The 16,954-nt window shown below is 39.4% G+C and overlaps 1 protein-coding gene across 7 annotated transcripts in view; it reads right to left on the bottom strand.

The window, feature by feature from the left end:
- DST (dystonin) overlaps positions 1 to 16,954 on the bottom strand; it is a 298,075-nt gene that overhangs the window by 23,422 nt on the left and 257,699 nt on the right. For all 7 annotated transcript variants that reach the window (XM_062626135.1, XM_062626136.1, XM_062626137.1 and 4 more), the window contains 8 exons: positions 15,694 to 15,891; positions 14,993 to 15,121; positions 11,824 to 11,994; positions 10,424 to 10,579; positions 9,991 to 10,197; positions 8,121 to 8,240; positions 1,057 to 1,226; positions 565 to 724 (listed from right to left, as the gene is read on the bottom strand). In XM_062626135.1, the coding sequence (XP_062482119.1) occupies positions 565 to 724; positions 1,057 to 1,226; positions 8,121 to 8,240; positions 9,991 to 10,197; positions 10,424 to 10,579; positions 11,824 to 11,994; positions 14,993 to 15,121; positions 15,694 to 15,891 (1,311 nt within the window). The remainder of the gene's footprint in view (positions 1 to 564; positions 725 to 1,056; positions 1,227 to 8,120; positions 8,241 to 9,990; positions 10,198 to 10,423; positions 10,580 to 11,823; positions 11,995 to 14,992; positions 15,122 to 15,693; positions 15,892 to 16,954) is intronic.

The raw sequence follows: 16,954 nt of genomic DNA, 5'->3' as shown, positions 1-16,954 counted from the left end.
ATCCTCCCAGGTTCCAGAGCTCCAACTGTGTTTAGCTTTTGCAATACCAGTAACATCAACAGCTTTTTCTTTGAACATATTGAACTGCAGAACTGGGATTCAGAAGCACAATTCTGCACCTCCTACTTGCTCCCATCTTCAAAACCACTTGAGAACCAAAATACTGCGGCTTGCCAATGTAGGCTTCCTGGGCCATAGTATAATTGTATACTTCCATGCATAACTCAAGCATTGCAACCGCTTTTCTCAATGAATATACAGCAGCCCCAGAGGTCTGTTGCCTTGACGAGTTTACTGGACATTTGTTTAGCAGATGTACTAAATAAAAAGCCCGGCCTCCCCAAAGATTTCCAGTAAAATAATTTTGCTAACTGGTGTCAGTGTCACTAACAGTTGTCTTCTTCCATGTATGTTTTACAATATCTTCCATTGTTGATGATGTTTGTGTTCCAAAACTGTTTCTAAAAATCACTGAATAGCCAAATAAAAATAGTATTAAAATGGTATGCTTATGCCCAATCTAGTTAAATGTATTCTTTAAAAAAAGAATATGTTTGAAATTACCTTGTGATTGTCAATCAGGTTCATCACTAAATCAATGTCTCCATGTACTGGTTGATCTTCCGCTAGCTGAGGTTCAATTTTGTATAACCAGTCAATGAGAGCTTGCAGAGCATCAGTAAATTGTCCAGAAAATAACAGGGCTTCCTCCAGTTTATTTTGTCTGAGGAAAAAAGAAATAATTAAAATTAAAATGAACACACACTAACCATTCACCTTAAGAAAACATTTTCACCGTAAAATAATGACAACTGACAGCTTTAAAGCAGTGTTTCCTTTTTTAAATAGTGGGCCCACCCCATCCTTCACCCAGTCCGCTTCTATACCATCAAGAAAGTATGCGTTTCTAGTATTTTATTGCTTTGGCACTCCTAATTATCAAAGAAGCTAGCCACTCTGGTTTTATTTTATACAACAAAAGCCGAAACAGGAGCCAAAAGAATTCTCTTAAGCCATTTTCTTATCTGCTGAATAATTAAACTGGTTTTCAATTACCTTTCCACTGATTTTCCACAAATTGTATCCCACTTATCCCTTAGTTCACTCAACATATCATCAAGTTTCAAGTTGTCATCAGCCAAGGTGCTTTTCTCTTTCAAGGAGCGTCCAGTCCTATTTGTGGTATCATACACAGAATGTTTGGCACCGAGAGATTTCTGGAATTCCTATACACATAAAGGAAAAAGAAAACACCCATATAGCATTAACTGCTTACAGGCCATAGTTAACTAATCGATCTTTGACATATTATTTGCAATGGAAATTGTAGATGTTGCTGCAAGAAAATTTTAAACTGATTGCAATATTTCTAGTCTGCTAGTCCTGCAGCGCACCTGAAATTATACGGGGCTTGACACTAACAGAGTCCCTGCCTTTTGTCCCTCTCTGGGAATGCAGTTCTACAGCCACTGGAACAACTTCTGGAAAATCCCTCCTCCAGTGACAGCAGTGATTCTCATCCTGCCATAATATTCCTAAATTTCAGCAAGGAGCTGCCTGTTAGTCAGAAGAATGTGGAAGAACTGCTACTTTAGAAGCCATTAATGAGTAGTCATCACACTATATTTTTATATACTAAGATGTTAAGCCAGTGTAGAGCACCCCAATGCTCACAAAACTCATAATGGTCAAGCTGGGAAACCTCCAACCACAAGCATTCAACCCTCCTAAAACTGAAACATATTATAACTGGGAAGAACTGCATGCCAAACGTGTGCAGATCCAGGCACAAGAAGCAGGCAGGTGACATCCAGTAACTCAATTTGGGCTGGAAGTCATGATCAGAAGCAGGTTCCTGTGATCCAGGGACTTTGGAATATGACAGTGACACAGCGGTTGCATCTGCCAACTCTGACAGCTCCTTCTGCAAAAAGCCTCTGAAGGCTTTCCACAGGCACAGAGAAACACATAGAAACCATAGCTCATCTGGTACTGCAGAGGAGTTCACTGACTGACAGAGTAAATAATTAAATAAAGGATCACTACCAAGAGATAAAACCAGCCCAACACAGCACCTTTTAAATGGTAGCAATACTTGAAGTATTTTATTTCACCCCCTTGTGAACTGCTAGCAGAGTTTAAAAGAAAAGAAAAATCACAAACACACTTTAGGAAAGTCATATCTACGGAATCAAATACATAATCCTGTTCTTTTGGGGTTTTTTTCCCTCCACAAAAAGCAGAAAGAATTTTTTCTCAATGTTTGCTGAAGCAGATTTTCACCTAATTCAGAGCAACATTCAGTATCACCACATCCAGCAAGGAAACAGTTACCACTTATATCTCACAGTAATTCCTCAGGCATGTAAAGACTGCAAGGATGCCTCATCATCACTGCCAGCATGTGCACAGCTGCTCACCTCGGACTGGCAAGCTGTTCCCAGCTGGTCTGCACCAACCTGTATGTACAACAGCAATTTCCAATTCTTCCACCAACTTTCCCATGCATCCACACAGCCATCTTCTCTTTTTAGATGTGAATGTGTGTCAGGAACAGCATAGGTGGAATGTAGGTGTCTTAAGTAGGAGGCAGAGACTGGGTCATGCCATGCGGACAGTGTAACCACTTTACATAGGGGGATCCAAGATTCCTTTTCTAAAACTTGCTTGGTATTTTGCACTGTACTGTCCTTACTTTAAGGTTATTTCAGGATCCTGAGGATCAGAATTCATCAGGGGGAAAAAAAAAAAAGGCAACATTTGTTTTGTAATTTAGTATTTCCTTACCGTCCTTTTATTTTCCTCATATAAAACAAGGAAACACACTTTGAAAGAATATAAACACCACTGTCAAGCTTAAACTACAGTAAAAATAAAAACAATTTTCAAAATTAAAATAACCCTCTTTTTATAAAGTTCCTTCAATACTAACAGTATGTCTGTACTCCTTTTATTCGATCGGGTATGTTAACTGCTTAACAATACCTGCACAGTGTGACTTGGTTTGCATGAGGAAACACAAATTGCTGTCAGAGAAGGATCATACAGAAAAAACAGATGTAAAGGTGAAAAAAAGGGTTGTAGTCAATTCATTCTTTGAGAGACTACACACACTATACCACATCTACTTCCATTTTCATAGAATCATAGAATAGTTAGGGCTGGAAAGGACCTTAAGATCATCTAGTTCCAACCCCCCTGCTGTGGGCAGGGACACCTTATGCTAAATCATATCACCCAAGGCCTCGTCCAACCTGGTCTTGAACACTGCCAGGGATGGAGCATTCACAAGCTCCCTGGGCAACCTATTCCAGTGCCTCACCACCCTAACAGGAAAGAATTTCCTCCTTATATCCAACCTAAACTTCCCCTGTTTAAGTTTGAACCCATTACCCCTTGTCCTACCACTACAGTCCCTAATGAAGAGTCCCTCTCCAGCATCCCTATAGGCCCCCTTCAGATACTGGAAGGCTGCTAGGAAATCTCCACGCAGCCTTCTCTTCTCCAGGCTGAACAGCCCCAACTTCCTCAGCCTGTCTTCATAAGGGAGGTGCTCCAGTTCCCTGATCATCCTCATGGCCCTCCTCTGGACTTGTTCCAACAGTTCCATGTCCTTTTTATGTTGAGGACACCAGAACTGCACACAATACTCCAGGTGAGGTCTCACAAGAGCAGAGTAGAGGGGCAGGATCACCTCCTTCGACCTGCTGGTCACGCTCCTTTTGATGCAGCCCAGGATACGGTTGGCTTTCTGGGCTGCGAGCGCACACTGAAACTGGCTCATGTTCATTTTCTCATCAAGCAACATCCCCAAGTCCTTCTCCACAGGGCTGCTCTGAATCTCTTCTCTGCCCAACCTGTAGCTGTGCCTGGGATTGCTCCAACCCAGGTGTAGGACCTTGCACTTGTCATGGTTAAACGTCATGAGGTCGGCATCAGCCCACCTCACAAGTGTGCTGAGGTCCCTCTGGATGGCATTCCTTCCCTCCAGCGTATCAACCAAACCACACAGCTTGGTGTCATCAGCAAACTTGCTGAGGGTGCACTCAATCCCACTGTCCATGTCAGCGACAAAGATGTTGAACAAGACCAGTCCCAACACCGATCCCTGAAGGACAACAATCGTTACTGGTCTCCAGCTGGACATTGAGCCATTGACCACAAATCTTTGCGTGCGGCCATCCAGCCAGTTCTTTATCCACCGAGTGGTCCATCCATCAAATTGATGTTGCTCCAATTTAGAGACAAGGATGTCATGTGGGACAGTGCTGAACGCTTTGCACAAGTCCAGGTAGATGACATCAACTGCTCTATCCCTGTCCATCAGTTCTGTAGCCCCATCACAGAAGGCCACCAAATTGGTCAGGCAGGATTTCCCCTTAGTGAAGCCATGCTGGCTGTCACCAAGCACCTTGTTGATTTTCATGCGCCTTAGCATGCCATCCAGGGGAATCTGCTCCAAGATTTTGCCAGGCACAGAGGTGAGACTGACTGGTCTGTAATTCCCAGGGTCATCCATTTTCCCCTTCTTGAAAATGGGGGTTATATTTCCCTTTTTCCAGTCATCGGGAACTTCACCTGACTGCCATGATTTCTCAAATATGATGGACAGCAGCTTCACAACTTCATTTGCCAGCTCCTTCAGGACCCATGGATGGATTTCATCAGGACCCATGGACTTGCGCACGTTCAGATTTTTAAGATGGTCTCGAACCAGTTCCTCCCCTACAGTGGGCACAAGGTCTTCATTCTCACAGTCCCTGCGTCTGCCTTCTAAGGCTTGGGTGGTGCAGTCAGAGCCTTTGCCAGTGAAGACCAAGGCAAAGAAGTCATTCAGAACCTCAGCCTTCTCCAAATCCTGTGTAGCCAGTTCTCCCGAGAGCTTCCTGAGGGGGCCTACATTCTCCCTAGTCTGTTTTTTATTTGCTATGTACTTGTAGAATCCCTTCCTGTTATCTTTAATACCTCTAGCCATGTTTAATTCTAACTGGGCCTTATCTTTCCTAACCTGGTCCCTAGCTTCCCGGACAACATCCCTGTACTCTTCCCAGGCTGCCTGTCCTTGCTTCCACTTATTATAAGCCTCTTTTTTCAATTGCATTTTCCTCAGGAGCTCCTTATCCATCCAAGGAGGTCTCCTGGCCCTCCTGCTGCACTTCCTTCTGTTTGGGATGCAACACTCCTGAGCTTGTAGCAGGTCATCCTTGAATATCAACCCACAGTCTTGGGCCCCTCTGCCTTCAAGGGCTGTATCCCATGGAACCTTACTAAGCAGGCTCCTGAAGAGGCCAAAGTCTGCTCTTTTGAAGTCCAGGGCAGTGAGCTTGCTGCACGCTCTTCTCACTGTCCTGAGCATCTCAAATTCGAGCATCTCGTGATCGCTGCATCCAAGGCTGCCCTGGAGAGTCACATTTCCAGCGAGCCCTTCCCTGTTGGTGAGCACGAGGTCAAGCATGGCACCTCTCCTTGTCGGCTCCTCTATTACTTGCAGAAGGAAGTTGTCTTCCACACAATCGAGGAACCTCTTGGATTGCTTGTGCCAGGCTGTACCGTCCTTCCAACAGATGTCAGGGTGGTTGAAGTCCCCCATGAGAACAAGGGCCTGCGAGCATGAGGCTTTACCTATCTGTCTATAGAGTGCTTCATCCGCAGGTTCTCCTTGATCAGGCGGTCTGTAACAGATCCCCACAGTAATGTCTCCCATCACCGTTTTCCCTTTAACCCTGACCCACAAACTCTCTGTGGACTGCTCACCTGTCCCCAGACAGAGTTCCATACTCTCCAGCCTATCCCTAACATAAAGGGCAACTCCCCCTCCCCGCCTGCCAGGCCTGTCTTTCCTAAAGAGCCCGTAACCTTCCATTCCAACACTCCAGTCATAGGAGCCATCCCACCATGTTTCTGTGATGCCTATTATATCATACCCATGTAGACATGCACACATCTCTAATTCCCCTTGTTTGTTTCCGAGAGATGAAACTCTGTAACTGGGAGTAGATTTTGATTTAAGCTGCCCAGAGCAGATAGGTAAGCTAATTACTGAGACTGTTCATCTATCTTCCTTTCCTTTAAGGAAGATAGAACATACAGATAAAATTAGCCAGGTTCCTATAAATGTACTGTAAGAAACACTGAGCATTAGCACAGGAAAGGATTGGATGACCTAGTATGGGTTTTTCCATTCCTGATTTCTAAAAATGAGAAAAAATTGCTGATAAACAGACTATGAATAACCCCCGAAAGTCCCTGGGAAGACACTAGATATAAGCAAGAGAGAAAATATATTATCTTGGCTTTTCTCTTTCAGGGACTTTTTTTGTTGCTTTGGCAGTAACAACTGGCAAAGAGTGAGTCCAAATTATTGCTTACAGCACACATTGAGTTCAGATAGCAAAATCGTTCACTAAATGAAGCAAGGAAACCGTCAAGGCTGGACAGAAAGACAAAGACAGATACAGAGGGTGTATGCGGGAGTAGAAGGAAAAGACTCAAAATACAAGGAAGGACATTACAGTGTTTAGAGTTTTGCCAGCTCATTAAAAAACAATCGAGTTGATTCCTTGAGGGGGTGAACTGTTTGAAGTTTAAAGACACAAAGTTCACAGTATTCTTTCTCTCACACACATTCATCTTTCTCCTCCAAACTGCCAGTTTCAATCCTACTGTCCCATCCCAATCCCTAATGAGATTCAAGCAACTCAAGTAGCTATTCTTTGCAGCATTTTATAGGAAAAGAAGCTGGAGAAAAGATATCACTGAGAGAAGCAATGAGTCTGCCAATCCATGTGAGGAAGGGGGAGTTCACAAAACATACTGCTGTAGGTATAAAGAACAAGTGGGATCATCACATTTAATGTTTCAGAAGGGGGAAGAAGAATGCAGGCAAAGTCCTAAAAAGACCTCAAAGCAAAGTCACAGTGTGTTGACTGTACTTATGAGGAGTTTGAGCTTAAAAGACAGGAGTGAAATGATTAAAAGACTAATATAGTCAGAGAAGACAAGAAAGACTATCTTAACAGCAAGGTTTTTTCCTCAATTCTCACTGCTGACTTCAAATTCCGGCAACAACAGCAACCCCATAACAAACTGAAATTGAAGCATTTGCATAACAGAATGTTAATGTAGGTTTGCTCTAGAAGCTTTAACAGCAAACATAGGTAAAACTATTTTTTGCTTGACCCACAGCCAACTTTAGCCATTTTAAAGGAGAATGCTTTCCCGGTTCATAAATAATACTTATGTCATAATGTAAACTGAGTGATGATAAAAATATAAAGCAGTCTGATGCAGTAACCAATTGTTAATGAACATGGCAAAACTTGTTGGAGGTAAAAGCAATCATCAGAAGCTACACTGAGAAGGAGAAAATTAGATATGCAAACCATTGGGAATATTGTGCATAATGAAAAAATATTAAATGGAGAACAGTAAAACTCACAAGAAAAGTAGAAGAAAATACATTCCAAAATGCAGAAAAATTAATGATCTCTCAGTATTCTGTCTCTAATGAAACTACTCCAAGATAAATCTTGAGACAGTCTGTCTCTGAGGAGTCTACCACTTACCTACTTGATCCTCAGTAATATATTATCCTAGGCTCTTTTCAAAAGTAAAAATGAAGTAAAGACTTCTCAGGTCTTTCCTTTTGCTCTGTTTCTGATGAAACTAAAGAGCAGTTACATTATTTGTTTGCACAGCCAAGTCAATCAGGGGGATTTTTACATTTTCATCTACAGTAGCTGGGTTTGTGGAAAGCTGTTCCTGGAATTTTGAATCCCATGAAGAAAAACTAGCTTTGCTACTAATGGTGTCACTGTATTTTCTAGATGAAAACCAGTAAATTTCTGGTTTAAGGACTGAAAAAAAAACCCTGCAATAAAACCTCTTCAGAGATTCCAAAATTTCCATGGTCCTTTATTATTATTCTGCCGCAGACCAAGTACTGTGAAAAGTTTTTTTTCACTCCCCACCAGTAACACACCACCACTTAATTTGATGCGAATAAGCACTCCACTGTAATGAGGTCACAAATCTACTTCGTTTGCTGACTGAACAACACAAGGCTGACAGGCTTACCTCCACCTCACTGCGCACTTTGCATGTCATCACTCACAACTCACCTTATGCTGTGCGAGCTGCATCTTTATTTTGTCAGGGTCATTTGCAATTTCAAGATCCGAGTCCAAAGATTTCTCTGACTCTTCCAGCCACTCCATAAGTTTGTGCCAGGCTTCATGGAACTGCAGGGAAGTGAGATTTGCATGGAATTTAAAATTCACTGGTTCATAAAATAGCCTGAAAACATTAAATCCCAACCAGTTCTCTACAGGCCAACCAAGTATTTGGCAGACTTTGGAAAGATTTGGTGTACTTTTTCTCCCTGGTCTCTCAAACAGGACTAGCCCAACCACATGCCCACTGGACTTAGCCTCCCTTCTCCCAGGTGAATTAGCAACCTTTAAAGTACATGACCTACATACACAGTATGTATCTTTCAGAAACATAGTGGTAACTTCTGTTGATGCTTTGCTTATTTAGCTTCCTATATTCTTAGTAATGAATTGTAAATACAACAAGAATGGGGATTAGCTATTGCCTACATGGGACAACATATCGGCATGTCCCATAATAGTAGTAAAACACTAGGGAAAACTCCTGTCTGGATGAATGCCCAAGATTTTCCCTGGGACACACATAAATGCTCTCATTATATCAAATGCTATCTTGACGGGCAAGGAACATATTCTTGATCTTCCTTCCTGTCTAAAGAAAAAGAGTGCTTCAGGGAAGGAAACAGGGAAAGACTAAAGATTCAGCCAGCTTTCACAAAGTGGCATCCCTCTGGGATTCAATTTTTCTAAGCTGGTTGTTTCTCTCTCTCTGTCTCTTTTGAAGATTCTTCTTGCCTAGGATGCCTACAGATGAAAGCACAGAAACTAGTTCAGAAATCTTTCAAGGCTCCTGGACCCTGTTGTTTAAGGACTGTGGCTCAGGCCTTGACATCTGTATCCTTCAGTACTCCTTCCCTGCTCTGCAGAGATAGGTGTCATCCTAAATTAGCAACTTATTGTATTCAGCTCTGTAAATGAATATAGAGATGAAATCCATCTCATTGCAGAACTGCTGTGTGTGCGAATCCACAAGAGAAACTGCTGGAAAACAAATATCATTTGATTGGTTTACGGGCTAATTTATTGCTCAGAGTAGTTCTTACCCTATGAGCTGAGTGGTGGTAGCAGTAAACATGGCTATGTGGTTTGGCTGTGAACACTACCAAATCTTGAATAGTCATGTTCACTTGAACAAAAAGAAGCTAGAACTTCCTATTGATAGTTAAACAAATTATACTCCTCTCACACATCCTGCATCTTAAAATTTTCGTTCCTCAGTGAGGGGAACTTGAATCTAGCAAAAAAAATGGATGTTCCCTGGTGAGGAAAACAGTATGAAAATGAAAAACAAAAAAGAAACCCGCCCAAACCCCAACAACTTTCTAGATTTTTAAGAAAATAAATGGAGATATCTTACCACACAGAAAATATTGGTCTAGTAACTAACATAGGAGATTGAGGAAGTGATGAGCATCAATTGGAGCACAGGACAAACCCAAAAAGAAAACATTAAGGGATACTCCCACAGATTACTTAAAAGGGGTTCACCACAGTCTTTAAAATATAAGGGGTTGATTGTGAAACTTCTTTTTGAGAATAGATGGCATTAATATACATCTGGAAGCCATAATGTAACTTTCTTCTTTCAGACTATACTGTACTGCAGACAGAAGTCACCGCCTGGGTTGAAAATGTCACTTTCGCCTCCCAAATGAAGTGCTCTATGATTGAATCACAGAAATTGCTCCACTAACTCAACACTGTCTGTTACACTAAACTCAAGACTTACTTGAAAGTGCTTTAACGCACCATATTCTTCAAGTCTGGATGTAATTACAGCTAAGTTCAAAGAAGTGTACAACAGCTGTTGTCCAATTACCTGTTTGGCTCTTTTCCTTGCATCATCCAAAGCTCTTCCCCTTTCAACTAAGCGTTGAACTACTTTTTCCCATCGACTCTGTACACTAATCAGCAGATTCTTAATAAGGACAACATCCTGTTTCTGGCTGAAATATTTCAAGTGGGTTCCAGTTTTGTCCAGCTCTATGATCTGATCTCGATGAGAATTCACTTCTGTGGCAAAAACCTTGGAAAAAAGGGAGGAAATTACTCTCAATATTATGTTGCTCAAGCACTGGGTAAACAGTGAAAAAAAACAGTCTGATAAAAGTATGACATAGCAACAAAGACTACAAAATCCAATTCTAAACAAATGTTTCTTCGAGTGCCGGTATTACAGGGTTCATTTGGACATTGCTGAAGTATCTACACAAAGTGGGAGAAAAATATTACAAATCTGTTTCTTTACATACCTTGTGCTCATCAATTTGAAACAGGACAGTGTCCAAGATAAGACTTGGCCGAGAAGCTGCAGTTAGAGTTTGCTCAGCCTGAGTAAGCCAATTGATGAAATCTTGAAGTGAGTTGTGGAACTCCATTGCTAAACTGAGGGCTTCTTCCAGTTTGGTCTGTAAAGATAGATCATACTTTAATAGCAGTTGATATTGTGCAGAGCTTCAGCAAAGTAAACCATTTTAGTTCCGCATTTTGGAGTAAACCATTTTAGTTTAGCATTTTAAAACATTTTTCCAACTCAAAGTTTCCGAGTTCTAAACTAACAGCCTACATTTGAGCATATTAAAGGAGAGAGATAAAAGAATAACAGCAAAATTATGCATGATAGATGAACAGAAAATACAGCACCTAGTATCAAGATAAAATTTTCCACATTAGAATATTACATCTTCTACTACTTAATCTTAACAGGACATACAGATTTACCAATTTCAAACCAAAACCAGTAGAACAAAGAACAAGTTTGCCTACACCACTTCTTTCTAATGAAGTCCAACTGCCATTTAGGTTGCCTGAATTTTGAATACAGAATTTCTATTGATCATGAGACAGCAGTCAGTGATTTTCAAACAACTGCACTGCTGGCATAGCTGAGCGCTATAACCTTACAGCTTCCTGCAAGAAGGTGCTCATATTGGGTGTTAATTAGTTTGATGTTCTTACATTATACAGTTACCTTAAGAGACACCGGCATTCTTACATTAAAATAAGACTGTATTAAAATCAGGACTGTACAGAGAGTAACCCTGTTTGTAATTATTGATATTCTTCATTGTTTGATTGAGGTAGAACAAATGGACTATAGTTCGTGAAGGAATGAAAGCAAAATGAAATGAATAATAAAAAAACGTGTGTTGCATATCGGTGAAATCATACCATTGATCTATGTTAGAACAGAAGGCAGTCACTCGAAGTACATGGCAAAAGGCCAAGCATTTGGGGAATTTAAGAAAAAACAAATGGATAAAAGCTAGGTAAATTAATGCGGCAATTCTGTACTGAGAAGGAGAGAAATCTGAATGATCAAATAATTTTATTCACTTTCTCCTGTCTACGATTACTGTAATAAAAACCAGAAAAGCCCTGAGCATTATCAGTACCGTTTAACATATTTCTACAGAACATATGGAACAGACTTGTGCCATTCTCAAACATCCTCCCCTCAAATTATAGATAATCATCTTCCTCAGTCCCATTTTTCCCCAGCACTCTCTAAATATACCACTGCATTTTGCATAACAGTCTCTACAACTGAATTTAAGCTTAAAGATCAAGCAAGTATGTATGCATAACACACTGAACATAACATTCTTACATACATGATTTACACTTCAATTTTTTTTGTAAAAACACATACTTTTCTTTCACTGAGCTTTGTTTGTACTGATTCCCATTTTTCTTTTAAGTTATTTATGTCCTGCTCAACGTTTGTTTCAGCAGACTCTGGGCATCTTGCGAGCATCTGCTGGCCTTTCTGCATTAGACACTTATATGTCTCTTCTTTGGCTTCAAAGGCAGCACAAAGTTCCTAAATAAAGCAAGCACCAAAAGGTAAGTCAGGTAGAAACTCAATACTCTTTACAAATGCTAGTATAACATTTATTCCTCCCTCAACATTTCGGGCATATTATTAAGACTAATAAAGGAAATATATGTAATTCATAAAAAGCCAAATGAGCAAAGAAAGGGCTCGTTTCTTCAGGAAATGAGAACTTGTATTTTCTGTCAGATGTTTTCTCTGAGATCCAAAGCTTGGCAAAGAAAGTACTATGCGCTTATTGCACAAGATTTACTACAACTTGGTTGGTTTAAAGTCCATCTGAAACACAAAAAGCATCTCCATTATATAGTGCACTGAAAGCCCAGACCTATTCAATACACCTTCAAAAGTGGGTGGGACAACCTGGGGGGGCTGCTTTATTGTACATTGTCTCTTTTGTTTCCTACCTTCATTCACCAGGGAGGGGCACTGAAGACATTTTACACATACAAAGAATAATGGTAACAACTGTTTTACTTGCTAACTATTCTACTAATGACTCTTTTTTAACCATGTAAAAAATGAGGTGTACTGCATTCCTATGATTCAGAAGGCTATGTTCAATATTTGTAACAGACCATACTAAATGTGGTAATGAAGCTGCTGCAGACTCCAAAATGAGGAACACCTTCCAGAGGATGAGCAGTAAGTGGCTTGCAAATAGGAGGAAAAAGCTTTTTCCTCTGATTCCCAGGACAAGAGCCCAAACCCAACATTTTCTTTAGGTTAAGAGAGAGCTGTACATAGGGTTGTACCTGATCACAGAGAAGGGCAAAACAAAGCAGGAAGCAGGTTCAGCTATGAGCTGAGATTTTAACAGCCTTTTGCTTTCTTTCTGAGGACTATGAACAGTGGTGTCATCTAGCCTGCTTCCTCCCAAACTCCCTACAGAATTTCTGGTTTCCATAACTCCCCAGAGCATCTTATTTTACTGCAGCACAAGAACCCCTCAAAAGTAAACATAAGGAGCACAGCACAGGTCAGACATAGCAAGGAGTGTGCGGCAGGACTGGCCCCAAACACTGTGTCTGGACTCAGCCTAAGACAGGGGCTCATCACAGTGATTATATCTGCAGTACAGTCACACTCTTAACAGGGCAGAAACAAAGTTCTTTTTAAAGGAGGAACTAAAAAAAATTGTTATAAGAGCTTAGAACATCAGCACTAAGAGCCAAAGTACTCTCTTTTTAAGCCCCTTTCCTGCTGGTGTCCTGTAATGTCTCCTCATATCTTTTGTTTTCCTGGAGTTGCCTTAGCTAGAAATGCTGCTCAATCCCAACTCCATTTGTGAACTGATTATGGTTGAGTGCTCTTTTATTCTTATCTGAAGAAACAGACTTTATAACTCAAGAAGATGGCTCATAACATTATTTCCAGTGAGAATCAAATCTCACTCAAAATAAACATATTTCAAATTACAGTGCAAAACTTTCTTCTTCAGTTTCATGTCACAAATTAACATGGTTTATATCACTTAGGAGCAAGTTTAAATGTGGAACTCATGGTAAGTAGCACTCAAGATGACAAGTGGCTTCAACATTTCAGTTGCCACAAAACAAAAAACAGAGAGGGAAAGGGAGAGGGGGAGAGAGAATTTGCACAGATGCACTGGGCTTTAAGTAACTGAAATACTGAAATCAAGCCGTATTTTTTAAGGGTTATATATATTAAAGGATAGGAATTTCATGCCTGCAGTTATATAATAGTAACAATCTTTGAAATGTACATGTACAGTTAGGAAATGATTGTACACATGAAGTACATATTACTGGCACACATTTTATATTTGTTCCAACTATAACACTACATTCAGTTTAAAGATTCCTTAACTAATCTATCTGTAAGAATAAGTATAGAAAATCTATGTATTAGAAGAATGTACCAAAGAAAACCCTGACATTTTCCAGGCAATTTTTTTTGCCTTAATCTGACTTTTAGTCCAGGATAAAAAAGACAAAATGAGAAGGACTGGAGGGGTTCAAAAGTTCAAGGTTATTTCTGTGGTGTCATTTCCTATCATAACTGATTTTAAAACTTTAAATTAATTTCCTTCTCAAAAATAGTTATTGGTAAATTTTGGAGGAAAAAAAAAAAACAAAACAGAAGAGAAAACGAGTGCCCTACATTAGTGGGCAAGGATTTTCAGCATCGTTCCAAAATAAATCTGATTTTTAAAGCTTTGACAATGCAGCATTCTAATGGAAATGGTGTCAGGCGTATTCGAGTTCAAGGACAGTTCAGTAAATATCACTTGTTATATCTGAGCCAGGAGGTCAGGAGTTTAGATCACTTGGTTTGAGTTTACATCCTGGCCTAACAGCACAGCATGATCTTACATGAATGGAACACTATAAAACACCTTCCTCTGAGGTAAGATATCAAGTTTAAGTGTCTTTTTTTAAGCCCTATGGTTCTGTATGGCAGAGAACTCCATAGAATGTTTCTTAAAGAGAAAGGAAGGGCAGGAAGGGAATAACACAGGCATCTTGATCAACTTGCCATTTCTAAAGCCGAGTGTTTATATGAGTCCTTATTACATTTTGCTAATGATGACTTTAATGTCAGCTTTGGTTAGACTGAGAATAAAGGATCGAGTCTCTTAATTCAAAGCCCAATGAATGTGAACCACTTTTAGATTCATCTTCATACCTTAGAAAAGTATAAATGTAGTTATGAGGACAGAAGGAAAAGAATAAGAATTACTGAAAAATTTATAAACATTTCTGTTTTTCTTTCTAAGAATAAAGATGGAAAAATTCTTTTTTTTCTGTCTCCACACTATTAATGGCTCAGCTTTGGGCATCTCCCAAGCAGCTACTTTTCCTACACTGAAAATAACAGTGTTGTTTTGAAGGCTATTAAAATTTTTAGGTTATTGTACAGACATTGTGATATATAGAACATGCTCTGTATTTATCATAAACACTCTTGAAAGATAGTTAGTCCTGAAATGCAATTTGCAAAACATTCTAATACTGATACTTACCATATGGGTATTAAGCTGCTCTCTTGCTGTTTCTGGTAAACCTCCAACAGGTTTTGATGCCAACAGCTGACGTTCTGTGTCTGTCAGCCATTGCTGCATATCTTCAACTTCACCATGGAAACCTTGGGCCTAAATTACACCACACCATTTTAGACCTTACTTATCATTTTAGACCTTACTTAAATGTTCTCCATTCTAATACCAGCTCAGGTGCAGAAGTATACTGGCAACAGATTTAACCAGATATTTGCAATAATCAAAGGAAATTAAATAAACCAAAGAAAACAAAAAAAAAAACAAAACCCACCAAACAAAAAGAAACAAAATAAACCAAAACCTAAAGAAAAAGACAACCCAAAATTTAAACTAACTCAATCCAATCTAATAGATAAAAACAAAAACAAACCCCATGGAAATCTTGAAAGCAGGCGAAATGAACAACTCTGAGATCAATCTTTTCCCTGAATAACATACCTATACAGGAATTTCACCCTTTAAAAATATGTAGGCCAAAAGCTGAAATCTTGATTCAGCAATATAAGCTGTGGGGAAGATACAGCTGCATTGAAACTTTCTCCAAATTCAGGAGGGTCTGCATTATGGTTTTGATTTAGGCCAACTTCTAATACATTTATCTCTGTATTTCATGTAAAAAGACACTTTTCCTGACTTATCTCTTTATTTGATCATTTCCTTTTCACCTGGATCAAGGCACTGTCCAGCTGCTGTTTCCTTTGTTCTGTTTTTTCCAACAAGTTTTGCCAGCGCTGATTCAGAAGTTCCAGCTTTCTCCGTAAATTACTTGCTTCTTCAACAGCACTTGATTCTATCAAGTCATTTCCTGCTTTCTTAACTGCTTCCACTGTAGACTGATGAGCTAAAACATCATTTTGTAGTACCTACGATTGTAACAGAGCATGTAAGACTGGCCATGTTGATAAATTATTGAATGAAAGCAACCACAGTGACTGAGCTAGTCTTTATCCAGTGACAAGACAACAGTTTAACATCAGCACAGGTTATTAGGAAATTAAAGCTAATAACTAAGGTCTCTTCAATCAAAAGCCGCAACAGACCTTTCTGCAATACTACATTTTATTTTTAGATCTTGGCAAAAACTATATATTATAAAAGAATATATTCTAATAATATATATTTCTGAAATAATGAAAAGTTTTTAGTACTGCTAGTGAAGAATTATTTCTTCACTTTCCTTAATTTGCTATATACTTTTATTGAATAGGATTTTTCTTTGGTTTTGAGGGTAAGGTGTAAAAAAGTTACATATAGCAGTGCCAACTACTTGTTTGAAAAGAGAAAATTAGAGAAAGAGGGACAAGAATACTATGTGCCTACCATGCCATACTGTGACAAAAAAAAAAAAAAGAGAATATGCAAAATGTTTGGGAAGAGAATGGTAAACTCCATCCAAGAAACTCAAGTTTATGACTGTTGTCTTCCATGGGACAGGTTCAAACTTACCTCCCACAAAATGCTGGCATAGAGAATAAAATACAAAGCTAAACACAAAGGAACTTTAGAATAAACTATACAGAGAAATTGATGAAACATGAAGTCACAAATAGCCTATGTATACAAAATTCACATCATATTTGCTTTAATTCTTCTACGTAAGGCACTGGAAGATACTTGTTATTTTCTGAACAGGTAAAAAAAAAAGGGATATTCAGAGAAACAGATTCATTTTACCCCTTCCTTCCTGCTGAGGTGCACTAAGAACAAGGTCTATTCTTTCCCAAGTTATTCAAGAAATGGATGTTTTTACAGCCTACCATAGCAGGATGCACTTCTGTGTGAACTTTTTAACCTATAAACTCTGTTTTATGAAAAGGAAGCAGATTAGTTCACGTGTTTGCTGAACTCCTTCAGCACAGACATAAATGACACTTGGATGCTTCTTCAGTAGTAAGACACTTCCATTGAATAAGAATATAAAAGGTT

Source organism: Pezoporus occidentalis, unplaced genomic scaffold (genome assembly GCF_034315485.1).
Source record: "Pezoporus occidentalis ecotype Australia unplaced genomic scaffold, CSIRO_AGI_Poc_V1 ctg29, whole genome shotgun sequence".
Lineage (NCBI taxonomy): Eukaryota > Metazoa > Chordata > Aves > Psittaciformes > Psittacidae > Pezoporus > Pezoporus occidentalis.
The sequence above is the reverse complement of the archived record's forward strand: the minus strand, read 5'-3'. Positions and strand labels throughout refer to the sequence as shown.